The 19,567-nt window shown below is 38.9% G+C and overlaps 1 protein-coding gene across 1 annotated transcript in view; it reads right to left on the minus strand.

Annotated features, from left to right (window-relative positions):
- The window catches only part of GALNT2 (polypeptide N-acetylgalactosaminyltransferase 2), a 95,421-nt gene extending 76,081 nt beyond the window's left edge, over window positions 1–19,340 (minus strand). Inside the window, exon 1 of the mRNA XM_054394560.1 lies at window positions 19,209–19,340. Within this exon, the coding sequence (XP_054250535.1) occupies window positions 19,209–19,340 (132 nt within the window). The remainder of the gene's footprint in view (window positions 1–19,208) is intronic.
- Window positions 19,341–19,567: the final 227 nt, after the last annotated feature.

Consider the following 19,567-nt stretch of genomic DNA (forward strand, 5'->3'; position numbering starts at 1 on the left):
ACAGCCTCTCTCAACGGTACTCACTAGGACATTTGCAGGTATGAGGAACAGGGACTTCACAGTCTATCCATATTCCAGCACAGACAAGAATGGAAAATTGTCACATTGCCAGAGGAAGGATTTTCACAGCAAGTAGGAACTAAGAAAACAACAGAATGCTTTTTATAGGCTATGCATATTATACTCCACAATGCAGCAAAATCAAAGAAGAAAGGGCATTTGTATGTCTGGCTGTGAGGCTTTCCTCTTCACTACTTGCCTTTTTAGATTCAAAGCAAAAGAGCTTCCAACATCATAAAAATCACAGGACTGTTCATACGCTTGCTCTTTGGAGTCTAACCAGACAGACTAAAACATGAGGTTCAAGATGCTACTGATCACAAGGCATAACCTCAAAGAGGAGAGGAAATGGAAAACTGAATTGCTCAAGAAGAAAGTCTAAAAGTACAATGACTCTCTTCTTGAAATATCTAAAATATCTTAAGCACCAGTTGACAGATTCAGTCCTTGAATTTTAAAGTTTGCGACTTGGATTTAAAATAATGACAATACTACTGTGCTAATAAAAACATCTGCAACCCTGCAGCCTCTCCCGTTCCCCAAAGAAGAGAACTTCATAGAGGTTTGTGAAAGACACACTGGGAAAATTTATCTAGAATCTAACACCAGAATTCCCGTTGAATTCAATAGCACTCCTCTTCAGATTCTTCTCTCCTTATGATCTCCCTCTTCCACAGGAAAAGCCAGAGAGATTTATAGCTAAAAACGTGTTCAAAAACTAGTAACTACCTCAAAAAAAGAGAGAAAGGAAGTATGAGGAAATACTAGGGGCTGGACACGGGCATTCATAAAGCTTCATTCAGACATATCCTATATCTAAAACCAGCTGTCCTTACCCTCTAAAAGGACAATACTGAGTAAATAGAAATTTAAATACAGCAAAAGCTCTCAGCCTCATAACAATTGTGAACAATTAATCAGCTATTCCAAACACATCTTCAAAAAACAAAAGTTAAAACTATCAAAAACATTCATTCATTAAACACATGAACACCAATACTGTGTTCAATAATAGAATTCCATTCCCCTCAGTACATCCATTTTCTAAAAAATTAAATTCTGAAATAGGGCAAGAAAAATCTGTTGAGTTTGTTGTTTTTTGGTTGGTTTTGTTTGAATATAAAACTACTATGAAGTTCATGCACAATTAGAAAGCTTTGGAAACATTTTCTTCCTGAATGACTGCTTTTGGAATCTGTGGCAGCTTGACAATTACTGTCCTGTTTCCCAAAACTTCAAGATCAGGACCATTCCATCAACAGTCAGAAATTACCAGATGCACCTTCTGCAGAAGTAGAAAGTTACTGAACTATACAGTTGGTAATTACAGTGAACGGGGGCACATTTAAAATCAGACTCTGAACTAAAGAATTATGCTGGTTTATTTGCTTTCTGCATAAATGGAGACCTCTTATTCAGACAATGCCCACATGGTACTTTGTAAGACTTACTTTCTGATCAGAAAACAAGCCACTCGAAAATATGGCAATGGGAAAGAAAGACTGCTTGGAAACAACTGACTCTTCCACTGGAAACCCACAACAGACTGAAAAATCCTTAAGAGCAGTCATATGATTAAAGGGAACAATGGCAGGCAAGAATTCTGTGTATTGCTGTTCCAACAGAAAAAGCCACTGAAAGGACTGGTTATCCTGGGTTCACTGAAGAGAAGTACAACAAAGCTATAGCTTACAGTCAAAGATGTTAAAACAGTATTAAAAGCCAGAACACACTCTCAACTACTTATAATAACCAAGTAATGTTTCAACTTCAGAATCTGGCTGTTTCGATTCAGATGTATAGCTTCAGCATCAGAGGCTAAGTTTGAGGGGGTTTCCGAATTTCTACCTATACGCCTCTGTTGATAATCTGTACCAATGGAACACAGAATCATAGAATCAAGATGGCTGGAAGAGACCTCAAAGATCATCGAGTCCAACCTGTCACCCTAAACCTCATGACTATCTAAACCATGGCACCAAGTGCCACGTCCAATCCCCTCTTGAACACCTCCAGGGATGGTGACTCCACCACCTCCCTGGGCAGCACATTCCAATGGCCAACCACTCTCTCTGTGAAGAGCTTTCTCCTCACCTCCAGCCTAAACCTCCCCTGGTGCAGCTTGAGACTGTGTCCTCTTGTTCTGCTGCTGGTTGTCTGGGAGAAGAGACCAAACCCCTCCTGGCTACAACCTCCCTTCAGGTAGTTGTAGACAGCAATGAGGTCTCCCCTGAGCCTCCTCTTCTCCAGGCTAAACAGTCCCAGCTCCCTCAGCCTCTCCTCATAGGGCTTGTGCTCAAGGCCTCTCACCAGCCTCGTTGCCCTTCTCTGGACATGCTCCAGCAATTCAACATCTTTCCTAACCTGAGGGGCCCAGAACTGGACACAGTACTCAAGGTGTGGCCTAACCAGTGCTGTGTACAGGGGTACAATGACCTCCCTGCTCCTGCTGGCCACACTATGCCTGATGCAGGCCAGGATGCCATTGGCTCTCTTGGCCACCTGGGCACACTGCTGGCTCATGTTCAGGCGGCTGTCAACCAGTACCCCCAGGTCCCTTTCTGCCTGGCTGCTCTCCAGCCACTCTGACCCCAGCCTGAAGATTTCTCTGCAGTTCACATACTGTACTTCTCAGCAGTAGCTGCTACGGACAAAGCTGAGATGTGAAGAGCAGAAATGCTAAGTTTTGTATCACTCTCAGTAAATACAAACACCTGGGTTTGAAAATCATTTTAAGTCAAGCAACTTAAAATGTCACAAAGGCAAGGGAAGCTTCATGGGAAAATACTGCAATACTGGATTATATCTGTTTTATGGAATGAATATATTCGAATGAGCAGAACAAAGTTGTTTGATTTTGTATGCAACTAGAATAAAGAAATAGCTACATCACCACTCTTCGAAAACAAATTCCCAAGCCTTTGGAGTCATGCCATGCCACACAGATACTTCAAGACTGCTACTAGAGCAGATTTCTTTGCAAGAAGAAAGCTCACAATGACAACAAATTCAAATTTGGCAGAAACTGTTTTTCAAAATATCCTTGTGAAGTCACCTGAAGTTAATCTTCATTCAAAATCTTTGCTATGAATTCATACCTTATCTTGGTTTGAAACATTAAATTGCCCAATGTAGTAAACCCATCCACCTTTCCACCACCCAAGCTGCACACTTTCACACCGAAGAACTGCTCTTTTTCATAAGATCATTATATTCTTCGGGCTCTGGTTACCATCAGCACAGCACTTTGTCACACTTGCCCTCCAGCAGGAAAATAACCATGTTATTTTCCTTTGTTTCTGAACTTCCCTCTTTAACACTAATTTGAGGATTCTCTAAGCAAGAGGGGGGAATTGCTATTCTTTGTTTAAGACAATGTTTTACATATTGCCTCCCCAGAAAGTACTAGTCTGCACTGGTGGTCAAAAAAACTCACTCAACAGGCAAAACCTATTTGCTTTTGAGTCAGTGTCTACATGTACAGCTTGCATCAGAAAAAGCACTACTATAAAATACAAATTCAGTATAATCCTACTGGCAGCCAAGTTCTTTAAAAACTGGAAGAACAAAATAGCACAATTTTGTAGGAAAACACTATTTGTGAGGATAGGAACTGCATGGCTACTTATCTGCAGCAGTCAAGCAGTATCTGGAGAAGAAAAAGCAGAATAATCAGAGGGACGACATGCCATTACCAGATGCAAAGAAAGCCTGTCAGCACAGAAGGAGAATTCAGTGATTGTTAATAAACTAAATCAAAGCTCCTTCCTCAGGCAGAGCTGACTATGCACCTTGGTATAAGAACAAGCTAACTCTCTGAATATGGAACTGATTTTTTTTCAGTTTCATCTTGAAAATTAACACTAATTTTAACTTGTAAGTTTGACTGCCTCTCTACTACTTTCATACAATTTGAAGAAACCATACTAAACTTTACTTCAGTTTCAAGCACTGGCTACGCACCAAGACTTTTGTATTATGACAATTATATGCAGAAGATGCTTTTTAGGCTCTGCAGAAGAAAAACTTTGTAATAAAGAACAACTGCTTACTCAAGGACTTCCAGGAGCTACTTGCTGTCCCAAAGGTTATCACTTTCTGTAAGTCGCAAAGAAAATAATTGTGTATATGAAGACTTCATTCTTATTAGTTAACACTACACACAACAAAGAAAGAAAGAGGTGAGAAAAGGACTGTCACATTTTTAATTAAGTATAGTTATGCATTAATCATGACCATATGGTCATAGTATCATGCCATGAGATAGTTTAGAAACAGTGCATTCCTTCCTATAGACAGAAATAAAGTACAAATTACGTGTAGACATGGATTTTACTCTACTTCATCAGTCCTTTATAGAGGAAGTTATTACAATGCCCTTATCTTTCTAACATTTCAAGTCAACATTTGTCTGGTTTGGAAAACAAGTTCAACTACAACTGCAGTGATCTGGAAAATATAGTGTTGGACTTCAGCCTTGTGCAGAAAAAAAACCGAAGGCTCTCACATCTCTATTTCTTCTGACAGTAAATGGTGATGCCTGAAAGGGAATCAGACACATTTGCCATCCTCAAAAAAAAACAAAGTCCAACATATTTAAGAAGCCTTAAAGATTGTAAAAAGCACAATGGCAAAAATATCACAAGCAGTTTAAATTAGCTTTTATTTATAAGACATACTTTCCACTTGCAGTCAATGCAGAGAGTTTATAAAGTAAAAGAGTATGCTTCTATCAAATGGTAAAAGTATTTTGGGAAAACGGTGTTTGTTATTTCTTGTTGCAGTAGTAGAAATCCCCATACCAATTTCTGTTACAGCAACACAAGGCAGGTTTTAAGTAACAAAGGTGGACAGAGAGGAATGCTGAACATGCACCTCACTCAGGATTAGTGGATCTCCGAGAAGGCAGCTGCAAAACAAAACCTTTGCAAATGAAAGTCGTATGAATATACAGCATCTCTCAATGCCTACCATTGAAGGAGAGTTTGAAAACCACACTGTAAAATAGCAATCAAATTAAAATTTGTGGATAGGCAACCACAGAAGGGATGGCCCAAGAAGAACAGAAGACTGAAAAACAAGTTCAATGACAATTGTTTTTCACCATAGCGACGTGGTAGGAGTCAAGGGTATCCCTTGCTTGCCAGAACTTATTATCTGCCAAAAGAATTCCTAGACATGAAGAAGCAGATTCATTTTAGCTTTTAGACATGTATTCTATCTTTAAACATGTCCTAAAGCCAGTATTTCACTGGCTGGAGTTAGAGTGATGGTTACAGAGCAAACTGACTCTTCCCTTAGCAGATTTTCAATATCTTAGTTTTGTCACAGTTCAAGCTCTAACTCTGCCTGCAGGTTCTCCCACCCAAGTGACTCTTTCCAGCTCTTTTTGAAGCATGGTTTGTGGCTACACAAAATTCAGATTTTTATATGTTGCCCTCACTTGAAAGAAACGTATCCACCAATTGGACAATCCAAATCACCTGGCAGTCTAAGATCAAGCACCACAACTCTGTCATTTTTTCTTATTTTTGTACACCCCTACACCTCAGATTTCACTTCTCTATGTATGCACCATACTTTGTATCTGCCAAAAAAAGACACTGTAGTATCACGATGGATGTGGTTTCCATTTTTAGAAGGCTCCTTATCTGCTAATGAAAATCTGAAGGCAGCTGACAGTCGACAAAAAGCTCCAATTGGCATCATTAAAATCCAAGCATGACTGAAAATGAAAGGAATCAGTTGAATCACCAAGGACTGAATGGTCAAGTAGAGGGATACAACAGCTCAAACTATAAACACGAAGAGAATAATTTTCCACTCATATTTGCTCTTAATGGGAAATAATTGGTTTTGTATACAAGTAAACTTGATAAACAGGTATAGTGAACAGCTCAATCTAAAACTGCATTGTTATTCTTAGCACAGAGACCACTTAATTGTTCTGTAAACCTCAAAGCTAAGTGAATTTATCAAGATAAAAGTATACATTCCTGTCACTTCAATGTTCAACACCAATCAAACGAAAAAAATCACCTGCAGCATCCTGTAAGATGTCATTCAGTTCAACTGCACTTGATTTTCATGGGGAAGCCAGGCAATACAGGCACTATATTATATTAATGGTAAGATCAGTAAGCAACACATTTGCATTCTCAGGGTTGTGATGATTTGAAGAAAGGAAGTAAAAGACTATGCTGCTTTAGCAAACCTTTCTTTGCTTTCAGACCTACAGCTTATCTTTACATTGCTTCTTCCTTTTCTTGCACAGGATGCTGTGTTAGTGGCTGATGAAAATTACATACAACAGATACTTTGACTTTTAAAACTAAGTAGGAGCCTACATCACTATTTTTGCCTTCTCTGTTGCAGAATACAAGTAAAATATCTGTTGGTGTGTGCAAGATATTATTAAAATTGTTAAGATTCTTGCAGCCCTTGTTCTTCCACAGAAACACTGTGTTTGGGCATAAAATTCCTAGTTTAAACTAGGAAACATTGAGCTCTTTTCCATATTCTACCAGTATGCAATTATTTAAAGCTTAAATATAGGGATCATACAAATCCTAGTTAATGAAAAAAAAAAAAAAAATCAAGTGATGATCTAACTTTCTCTTCAGAAGCTCCTGGTTAGATAGATTTCCCAAGAAGTATTTACCATATATTCTTAGTTCTGTGGCAGGAATACTGTCAAGTTAGCATCAGTGGCTTTTAGCTCTTGGAGGGAAAAGAACATGCAATTTATTTACACAGTATATTTTTTTTCACCTAAGATACAAAGAGTGCAGCCACTAGAGATTCAAATACAAACCCAAGAGCACAGCACAGAGACTGGGCAAATAGAACTAATACTGCACACACAATTCTTTAACATATATGGTCCTCCTACTCCTTACAAATTACTCCTGTTACAGGAATGTACATAAGAATTAGAATTGTGCTCCCAGAAAGAACAGGCAGAATCAAATTAACAGTTGAAAAAACTGCATGATTCTACATGTGAGAGATTATACTAGCAAAAGTAAACATAAAAACTGTGATTACTAATATCATGGTAGGGACTAATTACTCCCACTATAAAATGCTAAAAGCCATCTGCAATTGTACTAGACATGAGCCAGTAATTATCATTTTCTTCAACAGCAAACAAGAACACTCTTGGATAAAGTATTTACGGGATTCAAGTTAATGTGGACAAATTAAAACCACAAGTCTTGGCATGTTAGAACTCAAAAGGAATAGTGGAAATACTGTGCTATCCACCTATTCAAACAGTACAACCAGGACCATCCCCATCTTAACAGTAGCTCTATCCATGATAACATCATTGCAATAATTGCCATGCACTGCTGGTTACTGGCAAAGCTGGCAAAGTTTTGCTTTCCTGTCAAAATCCAGGATTCAAATAAAGAAGAGAATCAACTGCTTGATCGTTGAACTATGGGCAAAAAATAGCATTCAAGCATGTGATAACCATTGTAACTTCTAAAAGCAGAAGAGAACCCAGTACTAGCATTTCCTATCATTGTGTTGACATTTTTTCCAGAGTTTATAAAATGCCAAACAGCCATTCAAATACAGGGGGGAAAAAATACTACAAAATAGTCTTAAACTGATGAACCTGAAAAAGGCTAAACTATGCCACAAGAAAGCAAATGTGCTATCATTCCAGCTGCTACAGGCTACTCCCAGTAAGAGTATGAAAATGGTCTAAATGATAACACGATGCAGTTGCCAGGAGAAGAGTTATACTGACATACTTCCCAAAAGACTCTCCCATCAAGGACCCTTCCTTCTTCAACTGACAAAAGAGGCAGCTAAATAAACTCAGAGACAGAAAACTGCTATCTGCAAGAGATAGCTGATCATGAAAAGCAGGGCAGAAGAACAAGAAAACCTGTTTAATTATTCTGATAAAATGCTTATGTGAAAGTACCCTTTCCAGACTGACCATTTAATGTTCCCTCTTTATCACCTCCCTCCAGGAAAAAGAGCACATTAATCTGCAGAAGGTGAAAGCAAACAACTTTCTTCAACTCACTTGTAGATAGCAAGCTGCACTCATGCAAAATTCACACTTCTAGGCAAAATGAAAAAAGTCATATTTGTTCAAATATTGTATGAGAAACAGCAGCAAAGTATCAGGATCTACAAAAAGGCCACTGTCTTTAATTTAAAAAAAAAAAACCCTAAATAAACAATCCACACACATTTTACCAAAACCAGTTTTACATTTACCTTCATTTCTATAATTAAACAGAATCTCTACCTACAAAACTGCCTTACCTAGAAATTAATGTTAAAAAAAACCCACCACAACAAACACACCCACAAAGAAACCCCACCATGTACCAAGGTTCTGACAAAGTGTTATGACAGTACAAGAAGAAAGTGACACAGTCATATAGCTAAGAGGAATTAGGGATAAACTCAAGACAGCATACAGCCACCAAGCAGAAAATTATTAACAGCCAAGCAAACTTCAGACACTTATTAGCTGGTTTTCATACATAAACAAGTGCTCAGAATCTTGAAGAATTGACATAATTACATTATTTCTATAGATTATTTTAACAGAAATTACCATCTTAAGTACAGGGTTTCTCCTTAAGTTCTACTAGTGACTAACCCTTTTAAAAAAAGGATAACATCTTGGAAGACTTATCATACATACACCAAATAACACCCAGCATCTTGTTTTCATCACAACTGGTGTACTAAACCCACAGTTTCTTCACATAGTCTTAGAAGTCTTCAACAGGACTTTACCAAATCATTCATGCAGCAGTTCCTTAAAACTAAGTCAATCTTCAAAGCAATCAGTTCAGGTGTTGTAAAGTATTCAAAGGAAGTAATGTACCAAGTACGCCTTTACCCCAAGACTCAAACATCTCTAAACTGCCTATTCCTTGTTTCTTTTTTTGTAAATACGCTTTTTGGGAATGCCAAAAAAAAAATTATTACAGGATACATAACATTAATCGGGTAGAAGAATTTTCTTGCATACTTATTCAGATCTGCCACTGGAAACTCTTCTCAGCAGCTGGGACAACATCATGAGATGGCTGCCATAATCAGAGTAAATATGAACAAATGCTATATTTCCAAAGTGTTGTCTGCCTCTGAGCTGGATCTCTTTTTCGAAATAAAGTTTATAATATCACAATTTTAACATTCCTGAACTAGCAGGCTTCAAAACTGGTCAACATCAACCACACTAAGATTAGATACTAAATGTAATTCACTGCATAGCTTAAGTACCATATCAGATCCAGACCTACATTCTAGTAAGCTTAACAGCATGAGGTCCCATCACACTTCAATGCTGAAGACTAAAATGCTTGATCTACCTTTTCTGTATGATGTGCAACTTGAGACTTTATAATTTCTTAAAGTCTGTTCAGTTACTGAGGTCTAATCTATAAAAGCAAATCACTTAACACAGTTTGTTGAGCTACACATACATAAAACCTTTTGGCTTTGAGTGAAGGACCACATCAAGCGATGACCACATTAGAATTTCTACCATAGAACTACAGATAACTTTCACACACAGATATTTAAATCCTAGTAGGAAAAAGCCCCTTAAGCTCATGGTGTGGAAAAAAAAAAAAAAAAACACACCACACAAAAAAACCCACTTAAGACCATTCAATCATTTGCACAATAGAACCAGGACTCTAGACAGCGCTACAATGCAAACTGCCAAGTGTGCTGAACAAGAAGTGGTGGTATCTTTTCACCAGTTTCCACTCCTATCTCAGTGTTTAAAACAGCCAAGTTTATAAAGACAAGAAACCCACAACTGCTTTTGCATATCATTAAAGGCAGGCATAATCACAGCCAAATTTGAAACATTTGCAACCATTAAGGAATAATACTGACCAAAAAAAGTCACATTCCAAGATCATACATGTGCATAAATCCAGGTTTTGCCCAGCTTTCTGGCTCTTGTGATAGCAAGTATGCATGGGAGAGAATATTAAATGATTGCAGAATGATTTTACAATCTTTATTTTCTGTTGTTCCCAGGAAGTACGAAATATTTTTCCTAGAACACCACTATGATTTGCATTAGTTATCTCAGTAGGTAACTGAAATGGATTTTTAAACAAATAGGTTCAAGTGAACATCGAGATCAATCTCTTGCTGATTTTTGCTAAAGAATATTCAGAAAGTATTCAGAATAACTGAGCAATTGCACCTTAATAAGGTATACTGTATATTTACCATCACTGCAAGCAAGTTCTTCAAAATGTTTTTCTCTTCTCTGACTTGTATGGTTTGTCCTAATGTATTTCTAAGTCTTGGGATACCTCAGGGGTTGTATCAACAATCTTCCACTCAGTTCTATCTTCCCACTAAGAATTTACTAAGCTAAACAACTTTTGCACTAATATTTCTACAAAGATTTCTAAAAAAAAAAAAACAGTTTCTTCAAAAAATGTTTAGGCTAAATTTTTTTTTTTTTATGATGGATGGTCAAATATGGTAACCAGGAAGACAGATGCACTGCACTGTGACAGAAGACATGCCCATCAGCCATAACAAGAACTTATTACACTACCTGGACAACATACACAAACCTACATTTCTAACACACTCCAGCAGATATATACTGCAATTCAGTGCCCCCACATTTTTAGTAGTTCTGCCTGCCACAGTATATATATACACTAATATTTTTATTTACCATTCTTAAACCAACAGGCCAGCTGGAGTAAATTTATTCTAGTCAGTGAAACTCATTTCAACTGTGCTGATTACTTCTAAGGCAGCTAAACATTTGGAACTTCATATAAGGAGAAAACATTTTCTTCTCATCAAGTCATAGCTCTTTGAGAATTTGTACACAACAGCCTTAGCTCAGTGCCAATTCTTTGTATAATGTTTCCTTGGTTAAATTCTTTGTTTCAAGTAGATCTGTTACTCAATACAGACAGACTACTTCTCTTTGCTAATGCCTGACCTCAGCAGAATCCGTAGATATTCTGTTTTCTTTAAAAAAAAAAAAAAACCACCCAGGTTTTATGACAATTTTACAAGTTCAGAAAAGTTATTTAACAGCTGAACTTGCAACCTTTTCAATAGGCTCCTTTTCTCCATTAAGAGATGAGAGTTATAAAGAAGACAAATCCAAATTATTGCTTTGATGTGAACTACATATTTGGAATGCTCTAAAAATGCAGACTTTCAGTTCTTTTACTGCCTCATTCCTTTCAAATTGGAATTTCATAAGTGGAGCTCAAAACTAACATCTGCCCAGATAGCCCCTTCACACAGATGTGTTCTGCAGATGGAGGAATTATTTGAACTAGCATATTTAACTTGTTTAAACAACAATAAAGGTAGCATGGGCAATTAATAAAACCACTGTGTAAAAAAATGTATATAGTGGGGAAAATAAACAGTTGAGACAGATGAGAAGGCAACTGGAGGTGGAAAAAAAAAGTGCTGATAGTGATTTGCACAGGCAACTCTGGAAGGGTATCATATGAACAAGTCACTTTCTTTTCTAAGAAGAAAAACAGCTTTAACATGCAAGTTGATACACACCATGGCGCAGGGATGTGGGAGAACAAAACACCCCAAACACACACAACAAAAAAAAGCCTGCCTGCAAGTCACAATGGAACTTTAAAACATGCTATATTCCAACAGGAGACGATTCAGTCATGGTTTATAGAAAGAAAACTGATACTGATTTTTTTTCTGCTTTCTGGCACAAGACACAGAGTATAGGAGTGCCTCATTCATAGTAAAATTATTTGACAAATGACCACTTAGAGAACAACAGGTAAGCATCTACTCATCATGCATCAGCAAAATACTGACTTCATACATATTCATGAAATAATTCATTTTCCAAACAATGGAGAAAAAAAATCCACCACACATTCAAATATTTTAACATCCACTTCCAAGGAAGGGTCTACCATATGAAGCTTTCTGTGAAAGAACCTTACAGACCCAGAGAGAACATGAAATGGTTCCATTTCTAGTGTTCTCTGGACTATCTTATGCTATGCCTTTAAATTTCCAAACACATTAACTGAACATTTTGATGTGGATATTTAGCTTTTACCTTTTTTTTTTTTAAAAAAACATTTTTCCCCCAGCAGTCCATCTCTTGGTTCATCGAACACTTACATTAAAGGGAAAACGTAAAGTGAAGACAAGCACCTACTACTTTCAAAACATACTGTCTGAAAGAGTGTACTCAGCCTTTAAAATTTATATAGCTTATGATAACACCACTTTGCATTACATGATGGCAATGGAACAACCTACTTAGCATTTTCTTCTGTGACACCCACACTGATACTCCATTTCCACACTATACATCCACTGGTGCATTTGGACAAAGACATTCAGCCACATATTATTTACAAAAAAAAAAAAAGGCAAATGTCTGTGCTTCCTGCAGATTCATTATTAGAATTCAAATGTATTGCCAACACATGGCATTGCCCACATATTAGCAACGCACAGCTTCTTCACTAAATCCTATTAAAATGACATTTAGGAAAAAATTATTAGGGAATTTTTGTACAAAAACTGTTTGTACAACACCTGGCTGTACATGATTTGTACCACTATAGCTGTCACAAGTAGGTTATTGAAGAAAATATTTCAGTCAACCAAATCGGCTCAAATAAAAATGTGTAATTTGCATTGACTTCATTTAGCAGCACCTGAGTTTCACAGGACCAACTGTGTCCTAAAGTTTGAAGTAAAATCTATTTGAAAGGAAAAGTACTGTAGAGTGAGCTATTTATAAATTATATGTAGTTACCAAAAAGCCAACAAACCCCATTTTCTAGGCTGTCGTCTGGAATTCTTTTCAAACAATTTCTAGGCAAGCAACAAGGGCTACTGTCTTGCATGCCCAGTACCAATATAAAGGTCTCTCTTCTATTCAGTAGCAGAGTATCATTGTGAGAGACAGTATCACATCTCTCCTTTGATCAACAATCTTAACAAAGCAGTTATACACAAGCACTTGGATACCACATAACATTGTAAACCAATGAGGAAAACACCACAGGAACAGGCAATCAAGAGAGGAAACATAATCAGACTTTCTAAGGGGCAAAAATAAAAATTAAAAAAAAAAAAAAAAAACTTAAAAAGGAATTATCATGTAATTTTGAAGACCAAAACTTCAGCCTTGGTCTGAAACAGCTGAAACTGAAGTTTCCTAACATACATTTAAATGGTTTACAAAAATAAGTGACCAAATGGCCAAAACTGTAATATTGTTAAGTAAGAGGTTAAATTAAGAAAAAAATACATGTATGACAAATTTCAGAGATTCACTTTTACGTTCTAGGGAGAGGAGAACAGCTTTATTATTGAAGAGCCTGGGCTTTTTTTTCACATTTGTTACAGAATCATACAGAAGGCAGGCGTCTATTAGCAGAAACTGTTATACAAAACCCATTTCTATCTCCTTGCACTTTCTAGGAAGTGAATGCCACAGCAGGACACATGGTAATTTGACTTTTTTTAACCTTTAATATCTTCACTTGTCTAAAGACCAAGATCAGAAATCACATCCAACGTCACATCATATAAGGGACTGAAGTTACATTTTAGAATGAAGTGGCAAACTAAACTTAGTACTTAGTACTTAGAACAGTTCATACTTTCCTCAGATGAAACAACAGAATTGGGAGAGTTACTTTTAACCCCTATCCAAAAACGAAGCTCTACTTCACTTTGAGAGAAACAAAGGAAGTTACACTCTGCAGCTTCATTCTGACTTTAATGCACCTAAAGTTAAAACACATTTCCTTTTTCCTCCAGCTTAAGCCTTCAAAACAAACTTAGATACACTATATACATAGTGTATGTAGCACTCTTCTTTTGTGTATGTCATTGTGTATAGCAGCAAAAAGAGCCTCACTTAACCATAACTGATATAGTTCAGGGGTTCAAAAAAAAAAAAAAAAGGGAGAAAAAAGAAAGCTTTGCACATGCTGAAAAGAGTTATTCTAAAGTTTTATGCTTGTAGATCAAGATATTACAAAACTTGCTTCTTTTTTTCCCCTGTTTTCCCCAAAGTGAATGAGTCACTTTTAATCACACACTCAAGGCAAAGCATCATTTTTTACCTTTGGATGCATTTCATTTCAGCTAGCTCCATAGCACACCCCCTTTCAGAAGCCTGCTCCAAAACAAAATAAAACTTTAAAAAACTAAACACCACCACAACACCACAACAAACCCAGAATATGGTCTTGCTCTATACACAGCAACAACCTCTTCTACAGGGTAAGTCTGCCTCCTTGTGGCTCAACTACCTGTAAATTAGACCTCTCTAATCTGTTCCATTAAACCCATTAAATTCCAAAAAGCTGTAAGAGCAACAAACTTCTAGCTCAAGGTGGTTTGGTTTTGCAGGGGTTTGGATTTTTGTTTGCTTTTCAGGTATTTAAAGGAGTTCTGGGGGGAGGGGTAGTTGATGGAAAAATACAGACATTTCTAAGATTTCACCTCTCAGCCTAGAGAAGACTCTGGCACGGGGAGGAGGGGTGGGGAGAGTACCTGAAGGGATCCTACAGGAAGGCTGGAGAGGGACTTTTTTGTAAGGGTGTCTAGTGACAGGGCAAGGGGGAATGGTTTCAAGCTGAGGGAAAGGAGGTTCAGACTGGATCTTAAGAAGTTCTTCAGTATGAGGGTGGTTAGACTCTGGCATAGGTTGCCCAAGGACACTACGGATGCCTCCTCCCTGGGGGTGTTCAAGGCCAGACTGGATAAGGCCTTGAGCAGCCTAGTCTAGTTGAAAGGTATCCCTGTTTGTGGCAGGGATGTTGGAGTGGATGACTTCTAATGCCCCTTCCAACCTAAGCCATTGTAGGATTCAGTTTTAAGAAGCACTGACAGAAGTTACCCATTTCTCATTACAGCAAGATTACTTTTAGCCTCCTCCTCTAGATAGCAAAGATGGAGTGGGAAAGGACAGAGGTCCAACTTAAAAGCAACTGATGTTCTTTACATGGCAATAAAAGCAAAATCTTGTCAGCACTCTGGCTCGTAAATCCAGAAGGCTCCAAACCTTAGTTCAGCTGTGATTTAATCTAGCAGGTCTCTCTTGATGACTTAGCTTTCAGTGGTAAAGCTCCTCTCTGCCCTACAGATCTTCTTCAGGGTACACCTATGAAGATTTCACTCTTGGCAGCAGTGAAGCCTTTGGTGCTTTCAAATTTCTCTGCCCCACCTGAAGGGCTCAATTGCATGGGGCTACTTTCTTAAAGCCTAGAAAAGTAAATTCTTCAGAAAACAGCCAGGGTTTTTTCTCTGGGTTTTTTTGTTTGTTTGTTTTCTATCCAGTCATTCTGTTGTGCAAAAACTCAAAACCTGCATGACAATGTACAAATTCAAATCCACACCACTCTTAAAAGATCACATCATCAGGATGATTTTGGCTAAGGAGGGTATGAGTAGCTTTCTAAACAGCTTCTAAAAGCTGCTCCATTTTGTGCAAGTCTGAAACACGGAGCACAAACCACTTTTGCAATGGGTTAGGGACGTTTCAGTTGCCACTCTGAACACCTTTTAATATAAAACATATTAAGTGACCATGAAAGCAGCCCACATTTTTTTCAGTCGCAACTGTTGGGCTTGCAACTTCTTCTGTGTCACAGTCTCTCTTTCAAGAACTATTCTCTAACCAAGAACTATTTCTCTAACCTTTAAACAAGTGAATCAGACTCACTCTCCTTCCAATTTACAAGCCAGTAATCCAGCAGCAAAAGGAGTCAACTGATCTTGTCCTGCTCTTAAGCTTACAGACTTAAGATTTTACTTAGAGATTAAATGGAGTGAAGAAGAAAAAAAAAAAAAGATGACATCTCTACCCCCTCCAAGCACATCTTGAATGGAAGGTTTCAACTCTTGCCTTTTTTTTCTCTTCTTTTAAAGAAGGAAAAGGTTGTCACATCCTAAATTCTAGACCTCAAAGACAAGATTTATTCCTTCTACAGTTTTTATGCCAAGGCCCAGAACGAAAAACATCACACCTTCCTAATTTTCTTTTTTTCAAACGTGTAAAGGATACTTTGTGTGCTTTAGACCCCAGTCAGGGGTCTAACAGACCACAGCACTGGACACATTTTTGCAAGGAGCCAAAAAACTTGGGCAAGGCTGTTCCACACAAGCAGATAGCTTCATAGATCCTATCAGAAAGGTTGTAAATGAAGAATCAAAATAAGTAGAAGCTTACATTAACTCTGACACTACTGTAAAAAGAAAGCAAAGGGGAAAAAAGTATCCAAAAAAACAAACAACCAAACCAAAACCAACATAAAACCTCCCTTTCTCTTACTCGAGTACAATCGTGCTGGCAAAATGCAAACACCTTCAGCTCTGCTGAAGAGAAACGGAATTGGTGGTCTTCCTCACATCACAGATTGGCTGCCATACCAAACAAGTTAAATGTATCTGGATAACACTAGGTCTGTGTATCAAAGAAAAAAAAAAAAGTCCTTCTTAGGGAAAAAGCATTTTGTTTATATAACCAGACCTATAATTACCATGCAAATTACTTACCCAAATGAAGAACTATCCCCTCCTGGCTTTTGTAATTTTATAGACTGAACATGGCAGAGACTTCAATTTATAAAAAATTATGGTCTTCTGTAAGCAACAGTTTCCACTGTATTGAAAAAGTGGGCAAGTAAGAAGGACTACATGAAGTCATACACACCAAGAAATTTACTACATCAGGGTTTCTGTTCCTAAGTTCAAGACAGTTTGTGTTCTTGCTTTGTATCAGGGTCCTACACCAAGTTAATAAGCCTTTTATTGAGATTCAAAAGCTATTACATTACACACATCTTCCTCTACTTACATTTGCTAACCAATACTTAGGCCGAGGATCAAATTTTATGCTTCACTGAGATAAAATAGAATCCTAAATCACCAGTCCACACACTATTGTTAATTTCCCCAATTGTTTCTTGTGTTCACAGTACCCACTTTCCTCTTAACCATGGCCTTACTTTAAACTTTTACATTTGTAAACCTAGCACTGAGCTTCGCCTTGGGCCTATGAACGATCTCATTTCCTTTTAAATCCTACTAAACTCTCCATAGTACCCAGACAACAAACAATACTACCAAAGCAACTATCACGATCATAGTTCTCTTAATATCATAATATAAATGCCTACTAATATCAATAATGAACAGCAGCAGGTTCTAGTAGATTAGGTACTAGAGTCAGAAAGATTGGTTTCTTTTCTATTTTATTCTCACCTAGTCTTCCAGGTGACCTTGGGCAAATCACTATCCCCACATTGCAATTTCCCCAACAGTAAAAATGAATTGAATAGAGATGCAAATCTGTCTGGAAACTTCAAATGAAACACACCATAAGAGTTAAAAACGTATTTCCCTATCTGCAAATCTATTTGCCTTGACAGATTTTCTTTATCCCATTATACATCAGCAATAGTGAAAGATTGCTTTTACTTTCTAAATACACTCTGGTGGTTCTCCAAGAAAGGCTTTAGGCTACTGCCTTACTTTTTATCACATGCTTGATCTATTTCTGTTGCTGCATCTACTTTGAAGGACCAAGAGCTTGTATTTAGCAATACACACTTTAATATATTATGTAAAAGTTGCTGTTGGACACATTCCTAAGCTAGAAGTAAAAAATAAAATGAGGCACACCAGAACTAAAAGCCAATTATCAAAGAGCAGTAAGCTCATTCTCTAGACCCTTGCTCACGTAAGTAATCTTGTAATCATGCAAGTATTTGCTTCCACGACTTGCCAGGGAAACCAGTCATCAGCAGATTTTCACCAGGAATACATCCACTGGTTAACTGAACTGCATCAAAGCAACACAAAACGATTCCTCTTCTAGTACACTGCTAGACTTAAACACTACTTCTCATTTAACAGGAGACTGCCTGTTATTATAGAAGAACGAATTAAATAAATAAATAAAGAACTATGGGGCACTCCACTCACTTGCCCTCTTCCCACTTCTGGGTTTGTTTGTGTTTGTTTTTTTAAAAAACAATGAATTACAAGATACATTTTCACCTTTCCTATTCCAGAATTTAAGGATTAAATGACAGTTTCTAAAAGCTCATGGATTTGCAACTCTTTGGAAGAAAAATGCCCACTTTAAAAAAAAAAAGGCACTTACTCATAATTAATTTTTCCAAACAGAGTTAGTGAATAAAATTGGCACTTCCCACATCATGGCACAAAAGTCTGTTTTGACTGACAGAAACGTGAACTATGACGTACTTAACCTCCAGCTATTCTCCCAGTCAGTGAATACTACTAAGTTGATGGACGGAGTAACGAAAAATTACTCATGTACTTTCCGTAGAAAATTGCTTAAATATCAGTAACCGACCCGTTTAAAAAAAAAAAAAACAAAACAAAACAAAACACAAACCCAAAAGACCTTCTCCACCACTGTCATGAAACGTGACAAATCTGGCTATATTGCAAAACGGATAAGAAAATTATATCTTCTCAGGGGCAATGCTAAGGAGAAACAAAATCACAGTGCATCTAGGAGGGAAAAAAGAGGGGGAAAGGATTTGCAGCTCGGATCCTCGCGTATTCTCTAGGTGCGAACACGAGCCCAAACGACTCCCGTGCCGCCTGGTGAAGGAAGGATGAAGGAAGGAAGGAAGGGGAAGACGTTATATGCCGGGAGGGGAATGGAGAGGAGTCACGGCAGGGTCCCCCCGCTCCGGAGTGCAGCCCTGGCCCCCTCCCGCCGCCCGCCCCACTCTCCCCTCCCACACCAACTTCCCCTGGCCCAGGACGTGGCCGGCTGTAGTTGGATAGTAAGAGACGTGACGACGCTGAAACAGGTCTGAAGTCCACGAAGAAGCGATCTGCCTCCGGGAAACGAGATACGAAAGGGCGGGCAGGAGGCAGGATGGATGGGCTGGGGGGAAGGTGAAGCCCAGGGGAGTTTCACGAAGCCTGAAGCGAGCAGCCCCCACACCCCATGGGAGGAAGGAGAAAGCCTCATCGCCCCTGCCCTCGCCTTGGGGATCCGTCAGCGCCGCCCCCAACCCGGCCTGAGCCGCCCCGCCGGCGGGGCAGGGAGCGGGCGCACCTTCACCAACCACCCCATGCAAGGCTCCGAGATGGGCTCTCACCTTCCTCCTGCTGCTGCTGCTGCCGCCGCCGCCGCCAGCCAGCGCGGCGCTGCCGCCCGAATACATGTAATAGGCGATGCCCAGCACCCAGAGGAAGGCGAAGCAGAGCAGCAGCCGAGATCTACGCCGCATCCTCCCTCCCGCGCCGCTGCCAGGCCACCAGGAAACGGCCAGCAGCAGCCGCCGCCTCCACTCCTGCCGCCGCCGCGCAGGGTCAGGGGGCAGAGGGCGAACGCCCGCCCCCTGACCAATCCTGCGCCGTTCAGCCCTGCGGGGGGCGGAGCGAAGCGGGGCGGGCCTACCGGCGTCGCCATGGTTGCAGCACGCCGAGCCGCCATCCGCGCCAACGCCCCCTCCCT

This window comes from Indicator indicator, chromosome 2, assembly GCF_027791375.1.
Source record: "Indicator indicator isolate 239-I01 chromosome 2, UM_Iind_1.1, whole genome shotgun sequence".
Lineage (NCBI taxonomy): Eukaryota > Metazoa > Chordata > Aves > Piciformes > Indicatoridae > Indicator > Indicator indicator.